General features: G+C 38.1%; 1 protein-coding gene across 1 annotated transcript in view; it reads right to left on the bottom strand.

Annotated features, from left to right (window-relative positions):
• The window catches only part of ROS1 (ROS proto-oncogene 1, receptor tyrosine kinase), a 67,930-nt gene extending 51,001 nt beyond the window's left edge, over positions 1–16,929 (bottom strand). Inside the window, exons 1-13 of the mRNA XM_021555496.3 lie at positions 16,807–16,929; positions 15,106–15,159; positions 13,212–13,271; positions 12,512–12,538; positions 9,779–9,839; positions 9,044–9,192; positions 7,683–7,821; positions 6,995–7,196; positions 6,259–6,335; positions 3,965–4,087; positions 2,821–3,005; positions 1,619–1,716; positions 581–1,092 (exon numbers count right to left, since the gene is read on the bottom strand). Coding sequence (XP_021411171.2) covers positions 581–1,092; positions 1,619–1,716; positions 2,821–3,005; positions 3,965–4,087; positions 6,259–6,335; positions 6,995–7,196; positions 7,683–7,821; positions 9,044–9,192; positions 9,779–9,839; positions 12,512–12,538; positions 13,212–13,271; positions 15,106–15,159; positions 16,807–16,929 — 1,810 coding nt within the window. The remainder of the gene's footprint in view (positions 1–580; positions 1,093–1,618; positions 1,717–2,820; positions 3,006–3,964; positions 4,088–6,258; positions 6,336–6,994; positions 7,197–7,682; positions 7,822–9,043; positions 9,193–9,778; positions 9,840–12,511; positions 12,539–13,211; positions 13,272–15,105; positions 15,160–16,806) is intronic.
• Positions 16,930–19,482: the final 2,553 nt, after the last annotated feature.

The following is a 19,482-nucleotide window of genomic DNA, read 5'->3' as shown; positions in this document are numbered from 1 at the left end:
AGCAAAGAGTTAATGGTTGTAACTGGGGATATACATCCTTTGAGAAAGATGTATATTGAAGACTCCTTTCAAAAATGCCAATAGCAGTGGAATTAGGAAAGGGATACATTAAAAATTTATACTCATCCCCTCTGGCCCATGCTTCAATCCTCCATGAAGAAGAATATCAGAGCAAAAATTTTCCCTGGCCAGGTGATTTTCTGCTATTCAAAACACATGCACAGAGGGTAAAAACCATAGCATAGTCACTGATCAAAAGCCATACATCTCTGCCATGCATTTTTTATGTGATACCAATACCCAGCATTACTGCTTCTCTATAACATACTTAAGATTAAGCTTTGCTTAAAATCCTTGCAGGAGGCATATGAGTTACCAACACAAACTTGTGTTAATGTAGACAATTTATCTCTTTTACTGGCAAATTATGGACTAAATTTTTGAAACAGAGATAATTCCATAACTTCTGCCAGAATCTGCTATTGAAGTCACTAAAGCCCAAACCAAGAAAAGGGAAAGCAGAAAGTTACTTCTCTAGAAAGAAAAGAAGTGGGCCTTCAGGGAGAATAATTGAACTTACTGGTTCCAATGCTGTGTTCAGGTGGTCTCCAGCTGATCACGGCTCGGTCCGACCCAAATAGAGTCGTGACAAGACGAGGAACAGTTGGTAAAGGAAAAGGCTGAGTTGATGGCCCATAGAAAACCAAGTTGCCAATGCCAAAGTACTCTGGGTACTCCAAATTGCAGTCCACAATGTATTCATTGAAGCTAGAACTTCCCACTGGAGAGACCTCCTCATGGAAAACTGCTGAGCCATCTGTGACTGTGAATGTGTTATCCTTATAAACAAAGCTCTCCATGTCATTAAATGGCACGTGTGATCGCAGCGTGTGAAACTCGGAGCCATCAAGAAAACTTGACACAAAGGCCTGTTCTGTTTTGTTGAAAAAAATGAGTCTCTTAGATTGGAAGTTGATTGTGAAGGTTCTCAGAGCATTGGATCTCACCACCAGTGAAGATGCAGAGGCAGTGCCAGGAAGGAGTGGAAGGTTTGCTCTGTATATGCCGTCCTCCAGGAGACAGAAGATATAACTGGCAAAACAAACCCAAATAAATACAGTGCAAGAAGTCTGTAGAGCCACAAATATTTTAGCAGCTAAGACATGTGCCTGTCTTTATGCACAATAGAAGAATGCCTTTGGCATTATTAATATATATATGCTGGAAAAGTAGACACATCAGTTTTTACTTCCTGGGAATTTGCATAGCAGATTATTGTAGAATATTCTTCTATAATACCTTAAATGCTAAGCATGAACATTTAAAATTCATAGAGCTTCATATTCATAAAGGCATGAAATTTCTGAAACTCAAATTTCTGTATTGGAAAAGCTTTATCTCTTCTGCTAATGCCCTAAAGAAGAAAATGTATGAAACAATGCTGCATGGCACCTCTCTTGCTTCAATTGCTTGTTATTTGTTGCCAATTGCACTTTTGTTTTGTTAACTTAAGTCCTTGAAACAGGAACCTAGATGACTAATGAAGTGGAGAAAATTAGAGAGGAGCTTTAAGCTTTATAGCACCTTTGGCACCAAGTGCTCAAAGGAGTTCACTTACCCATTATAGGGATCAGCTATAACCTTCCTAGGGGACATCACGTAAAGAGGAGTGATGTCTTCAGCTACCGTGCAGTTCTCTAAGTGGCAGACATGTATCTGGGGAATGAGAAGAAAAACGGGTGATGCATTCATAGGGTGCTTGCTAATGACTGGAGAAGCTGACCTGAGATTCCTTCAGGGGATCAAGAGAGTGAAATATCTCTCTCACAGTCCTAGGTCCTTCTGGGCTCCTGAGTGTTCAGTCAGCCAAGTATAACCCTTGTACACAAAGCCATGACAGCTTACCCTGAAGCTGTCAGTCATACCTCTAAGCTGGAGGGAAAATCGTATATCCAACTGCCTATACTCAGTTTGGAGGGTATAGGCAAACTGTACTTTGAAAATGATCTGGCAGGGAAGGGAAGTGCTTTTCTGATCCTGGAAGCAATACATTGGAATTCAGACATCTCTGCCATCAGTCTGTTCATCTACAGCTCATTTGTATCTTTTCATCACTACTGCTTTTCCTGCTCCCTGTTCCCTGTGCAGTAAGCAAAAGATCAAACATGGTAAGAGGATTAAAAAAATAAAAATCCCCTACTAACCATTATGGGCAGGTTTCTAGTCCTTTGTACATTAGAGGATTACATGGGTACATGCAAAGTCTGACCATTAGTGTAACTGATGTTTTATGAGTAGGAAAAGCAGTGCAGGGTTAATCTCCATTTTTACTTCAAACTTAAGCAGCTGTAACCTGAGCTGTTGCTATTGTATGAAATACTTAATATATTTTGCCAATTATGACAGACAGTAAAATCACTGTCTAGTTATCTGACCACCTTCCTGAGGCAGAGTAGGAACTGAGCAGAGTAGGAAATGAACAGAGTAGATGGGTAACCAAGAGAAATAGTGTGCCAATACTGGATATGAGGAGGGTTTGAAGTCAGTTTCAAAAACAAATTAAAACCAAAACACTTATGTCCTAAGGAGAAAAATAAGGCAAGGAGCCAGAGTTCTACATAGGGTGTTTACTTTAAATGTGACCTGATAGTCACATTTTTTTTTAATTACTAAATATGTGAATATTATTGTTATATTAAAATATTTTTGTAATTATATTTTGTGCATACATATCTATACATAAATCATATTTTTACGTGTAAAATTAATCATGTAATGATTCAAATTAAGCAATAAATTAATTAAGTGCTAGAGCATTACCTTTTCATTCATGACAAAGTATATCCTCTGGTAAAGCCAGTCTACTGAGATGGACAAAATATTACCCCAGCCAGCATAAAAGAGCATTAGGTCAGATACATCGGACATATTTGCAATGCTTTTCACCCAGATAGAATTCCCTTCAGAAAAATAGACAACTTCCTGATAAATATTCACAGAAATACCTAAAAATAGAAAGATATGTGCACACAGATAATATAAGTTTCCATTTCTCAGTTTGTTTTGATTCTTGCCTTAAAAATAGGTATTTTTCAGTCTGCAATCCACCATTATCATCATCAGAGAAAAGTTAACTGTTTTTTCTCCTCACTTCTAGTCTTCTTTCAGATAACAAGGAAACATTCCCATTTGATATGTAAGTGACATTATTATAAAGAATTGCCCTTCAGAAAGGTAATCAGACAAAGAGAGGACATGTAATATGCAAACCGACACTGATTGCCCCTCTACAGGTCAAACAGCTGCAGCTAGCATCTCCTCACAAAGCACCATTCACTATAGAATTCAAGCTTGAGATAAACTGTGCCACCTCTGCACTGTCAAAGGCTATTTAGACAGGGGCAACATTCTTTCTCTGGAGCCTTTGTGGTTCTGAGAAATTCAGTAGATAAACTCAGATTTCCACACTGTCAACAAGGACCAGCGTAGATAAGAAAGATTGGAATGGTGAGTAATTTGAGATAACTTGGTTATCTCCTGACTTTGGCTGCTAAATGCCTCATTAGTATGCCAACACACTGGCCCTATCTTTTAGCACTCCGCATTATTTTATTCAGAAGTTTGAACTACTTCATTTCCCCATATTCATGTTGAGAAAAAGTAGATATTAATTGCAGGGAAGCATGGATTCTTCTTACCTCAATTTAGAAACCTACAGTGTAAAAAATGAACCAGCTGCCTAGATACAGTGAAGAAACAGTTGCACTGGGGAGAACCAATTATTGCTTCCTAATGCCTGTCATTTCAAATACGTCAAATCATGTCCTGAAAGTTCCTATTTCTCCTGATAGACTATAAAGGGAGACTAGATACTGTCTCAAGCTATGTGAGGTGCATTCTGTCCTTGGTGTAAAGAGGTCTTAGTCGACTTGATAGAAAAGGAGAGAGCCCAATCTGATTTTACCTGTGATGTTGTGGTGTATAATACCATCTGGCAGGCACTGAGCAGCTTCAAGGAAATGCCCTCTGTATCTCTTCCTTAAAGACTCTTTTCTGGATAGGAAAAGCCATGATCCTTTTTCCTTAACTAGCAAACAGAGAAATTCAGAATTTAGATGACCACAGCATGTTGCTAACACAGATACATCATTAATAGACATGCATGTGCATGTGTACCCAAATTACATATGTCTGTATGTATGAATGTATTACATTACCAGTGACCAAAACTTAAATTCTTTGAGTGTTGAAAGTATATGGAGTTATTCACCATTACAGTTGATTCTGGCTCCTCACACAGGGTGAGAACAGGCACTGTGAATTTTATACCATCATTCCTGCAACAATAGTCAGTTCCCTAGTGAGGGAAAGTAAGCTGGAGCAAATGAAGCTTTACTGACTTGGGGAAATGAAGGCACAGAGACATCCATGTTACTTCAAGATCCAGCAGAAATAGGATATTTAACCCCTCTGGACTTCTTTGAAAACCCCAGTCAAACTAGAATATTATCCCACAGAGCTGGAGAAAAGCAAGGCAAGTACATTTATTCATGTGTTTTATTGTAATGATTAGTGATTTATTCAAAAAGAAGTACCTATCACAGACGAAGATGATAATGGGATAATTATCTCTCTGTTTCAAAGGTGATAAACTTATTAAATTTTTCTAATAAAGTCACAGAATTTAAAGTCAACAAGGATAGTTTTTGTCACATAAACTGGTTTCATGCTTATAAAAGCCCAAGTAATTTACATCAAAACCTCTACAGTAAATCCATACCTTCTGTCTGGGCTGTATCTAGCCCTGGGAAAGATAGCTTGCCTTACTTCTGAATCTCAGATCCTTGGAAATCTATCACACACCCTGCTAAATTGATTGTTACCTTAATTTTTAAAGATGGTGTATTATTTCAAGTATGATTTTGGCTAACTTCCATCAGCAAACATTCCTTCCCTTTTTTTACTCCACTGCAATTTAAGCAGCTGTCTGCAATCAGATATCATTTCCTCATAAGGATATCACAAAACTGTGATCAAATACTGTCTTAATTTATTTCCAGATAATCTGCATAGATTGAGCTGTGTGCATTTCTCACATGATGCACTGTGAGTAATTTCAATAATGATGCCTTCAGAGCAAAGTATAAGAGGCCAATATTGCCTCTTTATCTCTTTTCGAGTAATGTTTCTTGCAATCTACAGCAGCAATCAGATTCTTTCCCCAGCCCTTCTCCGGGCTCAGATCTACACAGCTCAGTGCCTGATGCAGTAACACCATTTCTGGACATGATACATGAGGATGGGTGTTCCTGGTCGTCTTAGCACGAAGGGAAAGCATGTGCCTGTGCAATTCAGGGGGAAACAACTGAAATTTTATGAGGTGACTAGTAAGGTTGTGATTCCCCACCCCTATAAAGTGGGGGATCTGGGGGGTGATAAGGTTCGTTTGTTTATTTGTTTGTTTGCTTTCTATGTTAAATTAATTGCTTGGCAATTGGATTGACATAGTGAACATGGTCCAGACTTTTCAAAAATGACACAAATATTTATAACTCAGGGTCAGTCAACCCTAGAGCAAACCTCTGTGTAGTAGTAAGTAAGGAAAAATCAGTGTGTCTGAGCTAACACACACAGACAAGAAAAAACCCCAATATTTTAAAAAGCACTAGAGAAGCAAGTTCAGTTCCTCTAACCAATGCCAATTCAGAGACAGTCTTGAAGTGTTTTCATAAGGCTGAAGCATTTCCAGGTGTTTGACAACTGAATCTTTTCATGAGAAGGGAAGCCTTTTATTTTCTGTCCTAAAATAACATTTTGAGAACATCGATTTCACTCTTATTTGTGTTCTATCTCAATGTGTGTCTTTCTCTGCCAATTAATTAATAATTCTGCAATTCTTTGAGTAATAGCTATAGTGCATCATTACCTTCAATATTAATTAGTTGATATAGTAAAACAAATACCTCCATGAAAGAGCAAAACTAAATTTGGCATGATTTCAGATATTTGGCTTAAGATAATTGAGAAGTTTTGACAAAAGGGTTTCACGTTAAGGGACGGTTCCCATGCTGTGCTGCCTTATCATGTCCACAGCTGAAGAAGAGGACCCTCTCTGATGTGCTATTGACTCCCCAGTGTACAAATCCTTGACATAGTCACAGTCTAAATATTTGTACTTCTGCCAGGAATGTGGCAGGCCAGGGAACATGAGTTTGTCCCCAGGAACATACAGTGGTAAGGACTCTGCTGCTCTTGTACCTTTGGATGCTGGGGTTGTGATGTTGGCTTCAGCAGGGGGTCCAGCGCCAACCTCATTAACTGCCACAATACTGAACCTATGGTACACCAAAGAGATAGGTTTTGGTTAGCAGGTTTCTTTTAAAAGATTGCCTGAGAAACATTTTATCCAGTATGGAAACTGGTACAGAAGTGCTTGACTTTCAGAAAATGCCTGTTTAAATATAATGTCTGGGAAAATTTAGAATAAAAACAAAACCAACCGAAGTCTGAATTGCCCAAAGGGAAAACAACAACAGAGTCTTCTAAATTTCAATTCAAAATAAGTTTTCAGACTTAGAACAGCAACTCAACTTCATTTCAAAGGAAGATCTGTATTTATCAGTGCAAGAAGAATGCAGACCTCTGCATTTAATAAAAATGAAGACATTTTTCCACTCTATCTTTCTCCTGCTATACTAAAAACATGCCACACAAGCCTAAAAAAAATTTAACACAGCAGCTAAGAAAATGCAGCCTCCCAGCCCTATATCCAGTTGCTTTTTCTTCCTTACAATCTGACTTCTGCAAAAGCAGCCTAATTACCTGGGGATGACTCTGTTACCTCAAGGAAGGTGCCCTTGCTTTTGGCAAGGATCTAAGTAAATAGCAACATTGTGCAAAAGTGGTATTAAACCATATTTGGTGCTATCTGGGCAAGAAGTGTGACCTCATACCTAGCCAAATTTCAGATACCTGGTGTCTTTTCTTTTTGTACCTGTAAGTGGTGTTTGGGAAGGTGGAGTAGAACTGAAAGCTGTGCCCTCTTGAGGCTCTCAGCAATTCATGATTCTCACTGGTCAGAAGCAAGTTATATCCAATAATCAATCCGTTCGGAAAAAGTGGTGGAGACCAACTAACTTCAACAGTGTTTGGACTTGAACTCTGGATGTCTTTAATGACAGGAGCTGTTCCAGGAACTGCAAGACAGAAATATCTGACTCCGGTACTTGATTAAGACATTAATTGATTTTGATTTCTAAATACATTTTCAGGTTGCATACCAGTTAATTAATTTATACACCAATAAATATTATTAGGGACACTTAACATTCCAGCAGCATTTCAGGTTTTCTTTAATGGTCAGGAAAAAGGACTGTGTTTCAATCAAATACATGCATAATTATGTACAAAAGTATCCCATGTGCCCTCACAATTTTGTCCTCACAATGTACTTTCCTGTGCTTGCTTTTAAAACCAAAAGCAGGGAGAAGCCCTAAATCTTCTAGGTCAAACAAAAAGAACTTATAGTTTTTTTTAGTTTGGTCTTCTGCAGCTACCCAAGCGATAACATACATGTGGTTCTAAAGATTAGGCACCAAAGTTTTCTGCCAAAGAAACAACGCTGAAGCTCAAATGTTTCCGTTAAGGTCTTGAAAGATGGAATGAATAGTGCAATTCATTACCTCCAAAAGCATGTGTCCGGTAGCTGGGGCTAGGTGGAGAATGGAGCTGCAGCTGAGACGTAATGATCCAAACCACTTGAAACACATATTCTGTGAAGGCCTGAAGGTCTTTGACGGTAAATGAAGTTGCAGATACTACCTAGATAAATGCACAAACACAACTGGGCTTTTCCTTCCTCCAGCTGTAGCTACTATGTAGGATGTTATAAGGGCAAAAGAGGTCTCATGCAACAATATATATATTTCAGGATAAAAAAGGGCAGCATCCTAAGTTTAATTAAGAGGAAATTCTGAAAATTATTTTCAGCATATGCATTGATTTTCTATCTCTTCAGAACATTTTCTTTTCTCTTTCCTCAGAACATGGCACCAAATCTCAATAATGAGCAGGTGGATCAAATGATTGATGCAATGTAATAGTAAATGTTAATAAAAAAGTACAAAAAAAAAAGCTGAAAAATAACATGTTGCAAGCAATGTATTTGAAACATATACCACAGGTTTCAGATACAAAGGATCCTAGTTACACTGAAATATTTATTGTCTGAAGTAATTGCTCCCTATTATTTCATCAATGATTCATTCAGAATAACTTCCTGCTTAGCAAATTATCTTTACCTTTGATTTGTGGCACCAACTTGTCATGCCCTGTAAATTGGTCCAATAGAGATGATGGCAAGATAACAAGTGTACAGCTGACGCAAAAGAACAAATTATGAGAATAACTCTACTGAGTCAGAACAAAGGTCTTTCTAGCCAAGTATTGTGCTTTGACAAGAACCAAAAAAAATTCTCTAGGGAAAGGTATTAAAAAAAAAGAGGAAAGCCTAGAGCCATACTTCTCCCAAATGTTCTCATTGGCATTTCACAAGCATGACTCAACATGAAACAATGGGAATATTTGCATTTAGTAGAACTCAATTTTTTCCACTGCTAATTTTTTCCCTCACTTTTCAAACCGTATTTAGTAATTTTAGCAATTTTAATATTCAGGAGTTTAAATTTAGCAGTTTAACATCCACACGTACCAGGAAATAGCTGAACATTTCAACTACCCATTCAGTGAAGAAATACATCTGCTAGTTTTGAACCTGCTACCTGCTAGTTTCCATCAAAGTCTCTAATTCCTATTCTGGAGGAAATGGGGAATAATCCCCAGCTTTTCAGCTTCCCCATGCCACTCATGATTTTGAAAATCTCTTTAGTGTACCTAACATTCCCCATGCCACTCATGATTTTGAAAATCTCTTTTGTGTACCTAACATATTATCCAATAACTTTCTAAAATAAATAAATAAATAAATAAAAGAACAGAGAAGAGCCAATTTCCTTGCAATATAAAAGGAGGTGTCCTCCCTTACCTCCGTGTACCTCCAGTCACCAGGGAGCTTGTTGAACTTCCACTGGATAACATATTTCACCCCAGAGATGTTAGCTGCCTTCCACCCTAATGTGACACTGTGGTTTCCGATGACAGATGCAAATGGTGCACTAGGTTTGTTCAAGTAGCCTGAGGCGAAAATACAATATAACAGTAAGAAAAAATCTTTCATGGCAATCCCTGCATCTCAAAGGTAAAATACTATTACCTTACACACCTAAAGGCTGCAAAGCCCATAAAAACACATAAAAGAATATACTGAAAATGTTGCTGAGTAACTCATATGAAATTTTATAGACAATTTGATAAGTCAGATAGAAATGGGCCAAGTTCAATGTGAGCAATTGTGACTACTACCCCATACTTGTACAAGTGCATTTTTAGTTACAGCTACTTAGTAAAAGTTTTCTGAATAGAAACATAGAGAAAGCATGAGAGACTTCTGGAAGTATTTTCAAGGGGACTATTTCAATAGCACTGTACTCACCCAAGGTATCATCTTAAACAGTTGAGACTGGATTTAAAAAGTCTCATGTCCATGAAAGGGTGGGAAAATGTTTTACTCCAATATTTAGTGTATTTATTAAAAGAAAAGAATGGTAGTTTTCTGATTAATGAAAATACTCAAGACATTCTTATTCTTTAAATAAATCATAGAACAAGACTATGAATTTATCAGATTGTCAACTGGACACAGGACTCTATTCAGACTTACTTAGTGCTTCAACTCCATATGCATCCTCTGCACAGCTACAGCCAAACTTACAGGAAACTGTCTGTGTAGGGCACAGAACTCACTGGTTAGCTTTGTGTAAAGGCAAACTTCTTTCCAGAATCATGCAGACACATTTTAAATATATACAAATTCTGTGGGCATTTTGCATATACACAAACCCTGTGGAAATAATTACATTAAATCTAAAAATATAGAACTACCATGAACTCATCCAAAGATTTTCTTGAGAGCCTTTTCATCAATTCACTGGGCCCCAAATTAAAGGTTTCCTCCTTACACTGTGCCTTTGTGGAAAGCATGAACATGGGGGCTACATTACAGTTGGAAATAGACTTCAGTGATGACCATGGAGTTAGGAATACAAGGTTTTTGACTAGTTACTAATATATTCCACATGTTGCATTTCACCCTTCCCTGCTTCATGTATTCCCTATGAATGAGGCACATTCTTACAATGTATTTCCAGTGAATTTTCAAAATAGCTGAAATTGGCAATTTTTTAGAGCAGCCATGCCCAATTCACACTTCTTTCTCAGCAGCTACTCCTTCTGTTACAGTTGTGCCTACAAGCTGCAAACATAACAAATACCCCAGGGCAGTGAGCTCCACAACGATGTCCTAAGAACAGATAATTCCAGAGTTTTCAGTTCAGGTGGGGAAGATAGATAGAGTGTTATCCTGCTTTTTATGTAGACAACTGCAAGTTCATTCAGCCTTTAAAATCTTGACATTTGCTCCATACAGCAGCAGCCTTTCAAGTGATAATCAACATTTAGATCATTCAGAAGCAATTCATTGTGACAAGTGAGGGAAGTTTTTTAATTTCTTTTCCTATGATTTAAGGAAACACATTTCCAGGACCCTATGGAAACTGATAAGACATGTTATTTCAGACAACACAGTTGCAACCAAGACAGATTTAAAAACTTGCTTAGCTGTATATTCCTATATACATTATGCCACATCTAGATATTCAGTGCCAAGTGCAACCATGTATCATTTTTTCCAATATTTTCATATTCAGAGAAATAAAATAATTCCATGTAAATTATCCCCATTGTTAGCAGGTGAAAATTCAGGTATTAGTAGTTATCCAGTGTACACTGGAGCTTTAATTTATGACTAATTTTTTTTAAGGGGTAGTATTCCCAGATTACATGCTGATTCATAGTGCCTTCTGCCTCATTGAACACAGGTATTTCTGAACATTTGTTATTTGTTGTGTTATTCTTTCTTTTGATTTTTGTCTGAACCTGAACCATAAATCCAATTTTTGCTTGAGGTAAAAAGATTGTTAAGGCTCCTAACCTTAAATTTTGAGGTAAATTTGCCAGCTGCTCTACTTGAGAACAATAAATCTTCATATTTTCTCCATACATCAGCAATGTTCTTATATAAGCCACAGTCTGGTGTCTTTGCTTGTGACTGCTCCCATGAACTTCAGTGGCAATCCCCTGTTCCTAAGTGGAAGGAGAAATGCTACCAGATTTCAGTCCCAAGATGTATTCAGACAACAGAACTGAGCTAATGCCAAAGAAAAGTCCCACTCTTACTCCTTTGTTCTGCAGGCTGCAATGACCTGATCCTCTGGATGCAATGACACAGTTCATGCCTGACATGTGGGTAGTCAAGTCAGTCAGCTGATCCAGTGGAAAGATAATCCCAAAAAAGCCCTTGCAGAGTCAACACATTTAAGTGGCATATTGTGTGACCAGACGGGCAAAAAAAAAACCAACACAAAAGCAACAAAACCCCCACACTCATTTTATGTGTCTATAAAAGTAATTTGGTTACTTCTTGGACTGTTCCTACGCTCCAAAACTCCCATTTAGCACATTAGTAAACCTTTGTCATCATCACAATTGGATAGACTAAAAGCTATTAAAAAAAAAAAATCCTTTAAATCAAATTTCCAGGTTGCCAATGGGTTTGTATTCTACTCATGACTCTCTCCAGCTTCTCCACCACTGCCTTGAAATGTATTGCTTCCATCTGGGATCAGCCTTCATCCTGAGGTCTCAACAGTGCCAAACACAATCTTTCAATCATCTCAACCCCATCCTATCCTATCCTATCCTATCCTATCCTATCCTATCCTATCCTATCCTATCTTATACTATACTCTATGTTCATGCTGAAAAGGCCCATCTCTTTACCAGCACTCTGTTGATCCATACTCATCACTGTGAACACCAGTCCATCCACAGCACTTATCACTTGACGTTCCTTACTAAGGGCCCATATGTTGTCCCTTACTGAATTGCATTTTATTTCATTTAGGTTCTATCCAGGCAAGAGTTTTTTCTTCTAGCTCCCACTCTTTTCTTCTACTTCTTCTACTTCTTGCCAGTCATTACACGCATTCTCTCTGGGTAGTCTTTGATGGAATTAATGAAAAACTGAATAAACAACACTCTTGTGAGAGCATAGAACACGGTTTACATAGGTCTGTCTTGTTTCATAAAACTGAGATTAGTCTGCTTTCTTTACAGCAATGCTCTTTGTCACACAGCAGTTTTTAATGCAAACCTGTCCTTGGTCACCATGCTGAAAAGCTACATAACTAATTCTTCAGCTTTAGGGAGCACAAAACAATTACACCTGAATTGATAAGTTTGTGTATCTACATTGTATTTCTTAGCGCTGTATGGACATAGCAATCACTAAAATTGTGATTTTTTTTTTGTAGTGCTCTGATGGCATTTAACTTACCTCACATGCTCTAGTGTATGTCTCATTCTGCCAAGAAACAAATTAATAAAATGTGGGGTTAGCATTAATATAATCACAGAGTATTTCAAACAGATAATACCAATTTATTAGGATTTCTTACAGTGAAAGTACATTACAAAACCTTACCACTGACAAATAATGAAAGAAGGAAAGCCTACACTTCAAAAACAGAAAGTCAACATTAGAGTGATGCTAAGGTTGAATAAGATTCAGGTGTTCAAGAGATGCAGAAAAATTAGAAATTTAAAAGCTATCATGGCAGTTTTCCCAGACCAATGATAGTTCTCAGCCATCTGGTTCAGTAAAAACAAGAAATCAATCTACTGAGGGCCATGTGCTTCATTTACATCTGCATGCAACTCTGAAACAGACCCAGCAGAGTAAAATCCTGAAAAGCACTAGTGCATTCTCACTGTCTAAAAATCTGTGTTGAGCTTAAAGAATTGGAAAATACATATATTCTGACAAACTCAATGAAAACTTTTGATACTAGAGGCAAGTTGAATAACAAGAATTACTAATTTTCCAAAACAGAATTTATAAGGGAGAGAGAAAAAATGTAGACTACATCTTTTCGTAGAAACACTGCTCTGATTGGATTTTGAATGTCTGCCATTGGATACAATACTTGACAAGCTGGAGACAAGTGCTATAGAGCCAAAGCTCAGGTAATACTCACACATTTCAGCAGACAGTTGGTTTGTACAGTCACATTCCAAAACTGACATCCCTGTGTACACTGCAAAGACAGAGGATTGTTTTAAAAATGACTTTGAAAGCAGAATTTTAAAGGCAAGGGTTACTCCAGCACTGGCGATATACATTAAAGGTACATATGGGTATTGTAAGTACTCAGATCCTACAGTAAGAGAGTTACGTTGTATAGTGCCCTTCTACATGTCAAACCAAATGCAAAGTAAAACAAATTCCGTCTTGTTCTAGGAATGAGTTTACTCAGCCAGCTACGATGAGGCAAGAGCTCCCACCATCCCAGCTTTGTTTTACCACTTGCTCTCTGTGTAGAAGCAGCAGATATGCATTGTGCAGGACAGCAAAGCACAGAGGAAAGCTGTTCAGCACAAGCCCTCCCATATGTGCTTGCCAATAGGCATTGGCTTAAAAACTATGAGTTTTCAGAGAAGTAATAAATATTATGCTGTTCAGTTTTGATGTTGGACCTTTCTTGTTTATGCTGTCCCATCTACTTAGTGATTGTGGTGTTCTTTTTCTTTTTAAAGGGAAACTGGAACAACTTTAGAAGCAGAAGACTGATACTGAGTGTTGCAAAGCCTCATGGAAAATATAGTCAGAACTTAATAACACTGAGTAAAGATACTCAGTAACTTAAACAGACAAGTTAACCTTGCTATGTATTGCTGTGACAACAAAGACTTTTATGGTCCCAGCATCATAAATGGCCCAGCCTCACTAGATACCAGGTGGTGAGTGGCTGCTTGCCACTAGTCTGTGGCAAATTCTCCACCACTCTTCAAAGAATATCTGTAATCACTGATACTGAAATTGGCAGGAAAAGGCTTTCTAACACAATCAGAGCCATTAGAAAGCAGGCATTCTTCATCTGTACAGGACACACAGAAGGACACTTTATTTCTGTGTGTGTTGTGAGACTTTACAACAAGATATTTATCTACTATAATCATACCTGTAAATTGTGTTTCTTGTCTAACACATAAACATCACTTTCCTAGAACTAATTTCCATGTATCTGCCTCCTACAGGAAGTCCTGTTGGGGTTTATCAAGAGGGGTCTCTGGTGGCCAAATTCACTGAATGCTTCAATATTAAAGGTGACTTTTCCTTGAACCTTTTCTTTGGGCATAAGCTGCTGATTCTTCTTACATAATTTGCAAAAACCCCTCTGTAGTCCTCTTTATCTGTTTCTCCTATGGTTCTAACCATGCTTATCATCCTGCATGCATACCTTTACATCCTTTTATCTTTTTTTTTTGCCAGTTAGTCTTTAAACTCTATTCAGCAGCCTATTCAGGGAAGCTGAACATTTTTATTCTCTATGTTATTTATCATCACCAGCTTGAATTGCAATCTGAAATAGGAAATCAGCTAAAGTCCTCCAAGAATGCTCCTATGAAAAGCTCAGGTTAAGCCCTCATGACAGACACAACCATTTGAAGTCCTAGAGAACTCTAAATATTCAACAATTATAAGTTTTCTTACACTGAATCACTGAGAAAACTAAACTACTTAACTGAACAGAGGAAACTGAATAACACAGTCTTAATGATTTGCATGTTGGAGGCAACACTATTTTTGACTCATTGTCTCAAAAATGAGAGGTTATGCACTTTGTAGATCACAAATGTGAACATAACTCACAGCAGAGATCATCACCCTTTACACATTTTCTTTAAATAAAGAATATAGCCATGTCTCTAATAATTTGGACGAAATCTACCCACTCAAATTAGTAACATGCTAGACAGGCAACTGTGCACATTTTAATGAATTCTTTGAAAATATGATCACTGTACCCATTGTATTCAAATAGCAGGAACATAAAATGTCAGTAATTAATAAAGTAAAACATTACTCACCGCTCCAGTGATGTCACTAACATTGCAAAGGTTAGTAATTCCAAGTTCTCCTTCCTGTAGGAAAAAATATCATTTTTTAAAAGACTCAAAATATTTCCCCAGAATTCTTTGATTAAAACACACTAAGTCATTGCATTCTTGTAAACCAAATTTTCTTTGGTTGATGTTTCCTCATCTGGAGAACTTTTTTTTTAATAACTATCTTCTCACTTGATTTCCGAGATACCATCAAACAAAGACATTAGTGAAATCAGTTAGTGTTAGTCAAACTATCTGAGGTAGGAATTTGGCTCTTACCTTCCCATTCTGGTTCACTGAGTCAATAACAAATGCTTCACAAATGTGTTGGGATTAAATGACAAAGCCAAGTGGCTTTGACCTCTTGGGTGCGGAAAGACCTTCCTTCAAGCTAAATGCCTTTTGTCTGGCCACCTTTTGAAGGAGTTTTATGCAGCCATATGGTGATCACCACCACCCTTCTTCTCCTGCCAAAAGTTCTCTCCAACAAAAGTGCTTGCTTTTTCACATCATTCAAAGTGTGCAAAACCCATCACTGTCACTGAAGTGCAAATGATTTGAGGCAACCTTAGAGAAGCTGAATAGCAGCTCATAAATTTTTGACCTGAAACCAGGTAAGAGCAGTCTTAATAAAACAATTCTCAGGAAGAAATTTTCAGCAGAATGAGTACACCATGACAATAGTGAGAATCAAAGCTCTCACAATAAAATAAAATAAAATAAAATTCAAACACAACAAGTAGACCAAAGGAGAAAAATAAAATTTACAACTCTCAGAGATTATATTTTTCACATAAATGTGATTTCCCTGTCTTTCAAAGCTGAAAGGAAGAGCAGCTTATTTCTTATTCTGAGATAATTTAAACTCAAATCAAAGGATCCCCATTAAAGTTATCATTGCATGATAGGTTTCCATCAGGGAAGGCAATTAACTCTTTGACTGGTGCAAGAGCTCCAAATAGTTTTAAAGAAACTGTCAGGGACGTGTATGAAATAAAATAGAGTAGTTGATAGTTCTCTGCAGCAGGTTTCCACAATAAGCACCAAGGCACAAAATGTCTTTTTTACAAAGCAAAGATACACAGAGTGCTCTAAAACACATCAACATGTTTCTGGCAAATAGAAGCATGGAGGCAACTCCTGAAGGCAGAATAATTGTCTAGATTTCAGAGGTTTTGCTTATCTTTGTCTTGCATTCATAGAATGTATTTCACACTATTCCAAGGAATATTAAGAAAGTATAAAACTAAGGATCTGATGGCTAATTTTAATACTTACAGAATTACCCACAATTTAAACCAGGTAACTTAAAAATTAAACTTCAACTAGGTTCAGGATAGCTGTGTGTGTCACAGAAAAGATTTCTTGTGACTTTACAGTTTTCCTCGATTATATAACAAAAGACCTGGACTAGACTGAAATGAATGAGTAAAGTGAATAAACTGAAAGAATACAAGTTTATCTTCCCCACCCTCCAGGGTTGTTAGCATTTATAGTAATTACATGCAGAGTAGTGGGATTTGTTCCTTACCTGATTCCACAAATTCAAATGTTAAATATTAATTCTCAAGCTCTGCTCTTAATACATTCTTTAGGGAGAACACTGACATGTAATATGAAGTTCTTACAGTGCTAACAACAATCTGTATTTCAAAAGATTAGGTACAGGTTTTGAAAACTTACCAGGTTACTTGTACATAAGTTTTGACAGTTCCTTGAGAAAGCACAGTACACTGCAGAAATCCATAGGCAGAAAAAAGCAACAAGCCTTTTTAGACAGAAAACCCACAGGCAATTGTTCTTCATAACTTTAACAATTTCACCTGATAATCTGCCTCTTCTCTTAACTTGGCCATACAAACTCCTTTTAGTTTAGGTGACAGAAATACAACTGTGAAATTTCTGCATGTTACATCATTAAAATATTTTCTGAATCCTTGTTTACACTCCGCTCCTTCAATAACTTCTCAGCTTCCTGGAGCACTTGTCTTGAACTTATGCAACCTCTATTTTATAGTTTCTTATTAAGCCACTGAAACAAAAGAGTTGACAAATGAAAGTCAGTGTATCAACTTACACAAATATCATAAACGTAAAACGGAAACTAAGTGCAATGCCTTTAATCAGGTGCTCCAAGCCACACGGAAACAAGGAAACAGTGGGGAAAAAAAGGCCTAATGTTAATTTTGACTAGATTAAGCTATTTCTAAATATTTGTACATGGATGCAACTAAGAAAATTTGTTGGTGACGATGAATAACTTTGTTAGAATACCATTGATCATATCAGACATGGCAAAAATTTAAATTAATTATTTATTTGAATGACTGTTTCCAGATGTTCAATTTCCACATTAAAATAACACACAGAACAGACCCATGTCTGCCCTCAGATGCAACCTAGACACAAACTAACAAGACCCAATTTGCTAGGGGTTCACTAGATGAGGAGGCACTATTGTACAAGTGTGCATCCATATCATGGAAGAAAAATTAATCTGATAGATAAATTGTGTGTCTGATTTAAAGAGTGGTCAGAGTCTTACATAAAGTTGAAGACTCACATTAAAGAGGTCCATGGAAAGTCAAGCCTTAAATTTGAGTTTGATACATCCAGATTCTGGTCTGTGGTACATCTGTGCTGTACCAGCACAGATAGCCACAGAGTAATTCCCCAGTAGAAGATTAATCCAGTTTACACAGTTTACATACACACACACATATATATATATACATACATATATATATGTGTGTGTGTGTGTATGTATATATATATATATATATATATATATATATATATATATATATACACAAATGTTATGTCATTTTGTGCATGTGTGTTACTCATTACAAATCAAAGGTGCTACTTTATAAATAACACAGAATTCTGATGATCAGTTGAGGCTGGTGCATCCTGTTATTGCTGCTTAGAAAGGGTACCTGCTTTTCCACCATACCTTTCAAAGTCCCATTCACTTGCCAAAGAAACATTTCTGCAGTCATCCAATAGAACAGGCTGAGAAACTGGTTAACACTAACCCAGCAACAGCAGAGGTGAATTGGTTGGCATTAATCTGCTGGCTCAGGCTCTTGTAGAGTTCCTTGTCCTGTTCTGTCCATGCATTGAAAGGAGTAAATGCACTAAAGAAGGAGGAAAGGGGGAGGAGGAAAGCCAAGCTGGAGACAGACAGTGAATATTGGGAAGAACGTGGCTCAGTGTGGTGCAAGGAAGGAAAGGCTTTTAGGACTAGGTTCCTCCCTTATCTTCCTGTTGCCCTGGGAAGAACTGGCAGGGTCTCCTTGTGCATTATCTCAGTCTCACCACTATTCTAGGGAGCTTCCAGATGAGAGTAAGGCTCATCTTAAGTGAGATTTGCCTTCAACTAAGGGCTTCCAGCTACACAGGTGTGGGGGAATGTCATGATTTGACACGGGAAAAGAATTTTCTCAGAAGGAAGAGATCAATCCAGTCAGGGGTCAGGTTTGGATAATGACACTCGGGGTGACCAATTGAGGGTGGACACGCCTCTGAGAACACAGAGGGGTTAAAAGCAGAATTCCCAGGAGGACTCACTCTCTTTGGTTCCAGTCATTGGAGAGTGCAGACCTCCCCTGCCCAGCAGTGAGCTGGGTGGGGAGGGGAAGCCATATGGCCTGCAGAGATAGGCCAGGGGATGAAGGGTCTGGAACCAAGCTGGGCCAGCTCCTGAGGATGGAAGGGTGGAGAACGTCTGACATGTCTTTGTTCCCCCCCCACCCCACCCCACCCCAAACTAGAGGAAAGAGATAAAGAGCCTGCAGACACCTGGGAGTTTGCTGGCAGAGGAGAAGGAGGAGGCGGGGGAAGATTCCCAGCATGGGAGACAGCACAGCATCTTGGGCCGAGAGATTTCAGCCATCCGGGGTCCGGGAATTTTAACCCTTTCCTGTGAAATGAAGGCTTTGTGGAATATTGCTCCTCCTCAGTTTGAAGGAAAGGGAGACAGCCTGGGACCGCAGATGTTAGGGAAAAAAGGTTGGGGGGAGATGATGGAGTGGCTGTTGGCTGGACTCTTCTTGTTAGCCATAGAGTGAACCATTTTCTCCTCCAAGAGAGACTGCATTTTAGGGGGATGCAATGGTGAGCCAAGAAACTCCTCCAGCAACTACCAGTTCAGGAATGAACAGAGAAAAGCTGAGGAGGGTGTGAGGGGAAAATGGGGGGACTGTAGTCCCAAAATGAGACACTGGACACTGTTGGTCCTTGGCAAAGCATCCTTAAAGGAGCCCTATAAGCAGTCTCTGTCCATGCACGGTGGTGAGAGCAGTGTGGCCTGGAGAGGAGAGTGTCACACTGGCAGGTGTGTTTGGGCGGTGCCAT

Source organism: Lonchura striata, chromosome 3, assembly GCF_046129695.1.
Source record: "Lonchura striata isolate bLonStr1 chromosome 3, bLonStr1.mat, whole genome shotgun sequence".
Taxonomy (NCBI): Eukaryota; Metazoa; Chordata; class Aves; order Passeriformes; family Estrildidae; genus Lonchura; species Lonchura striata.
This window is presented reverse-complemented; position numbering and strand designations above follow the sequence as displayed.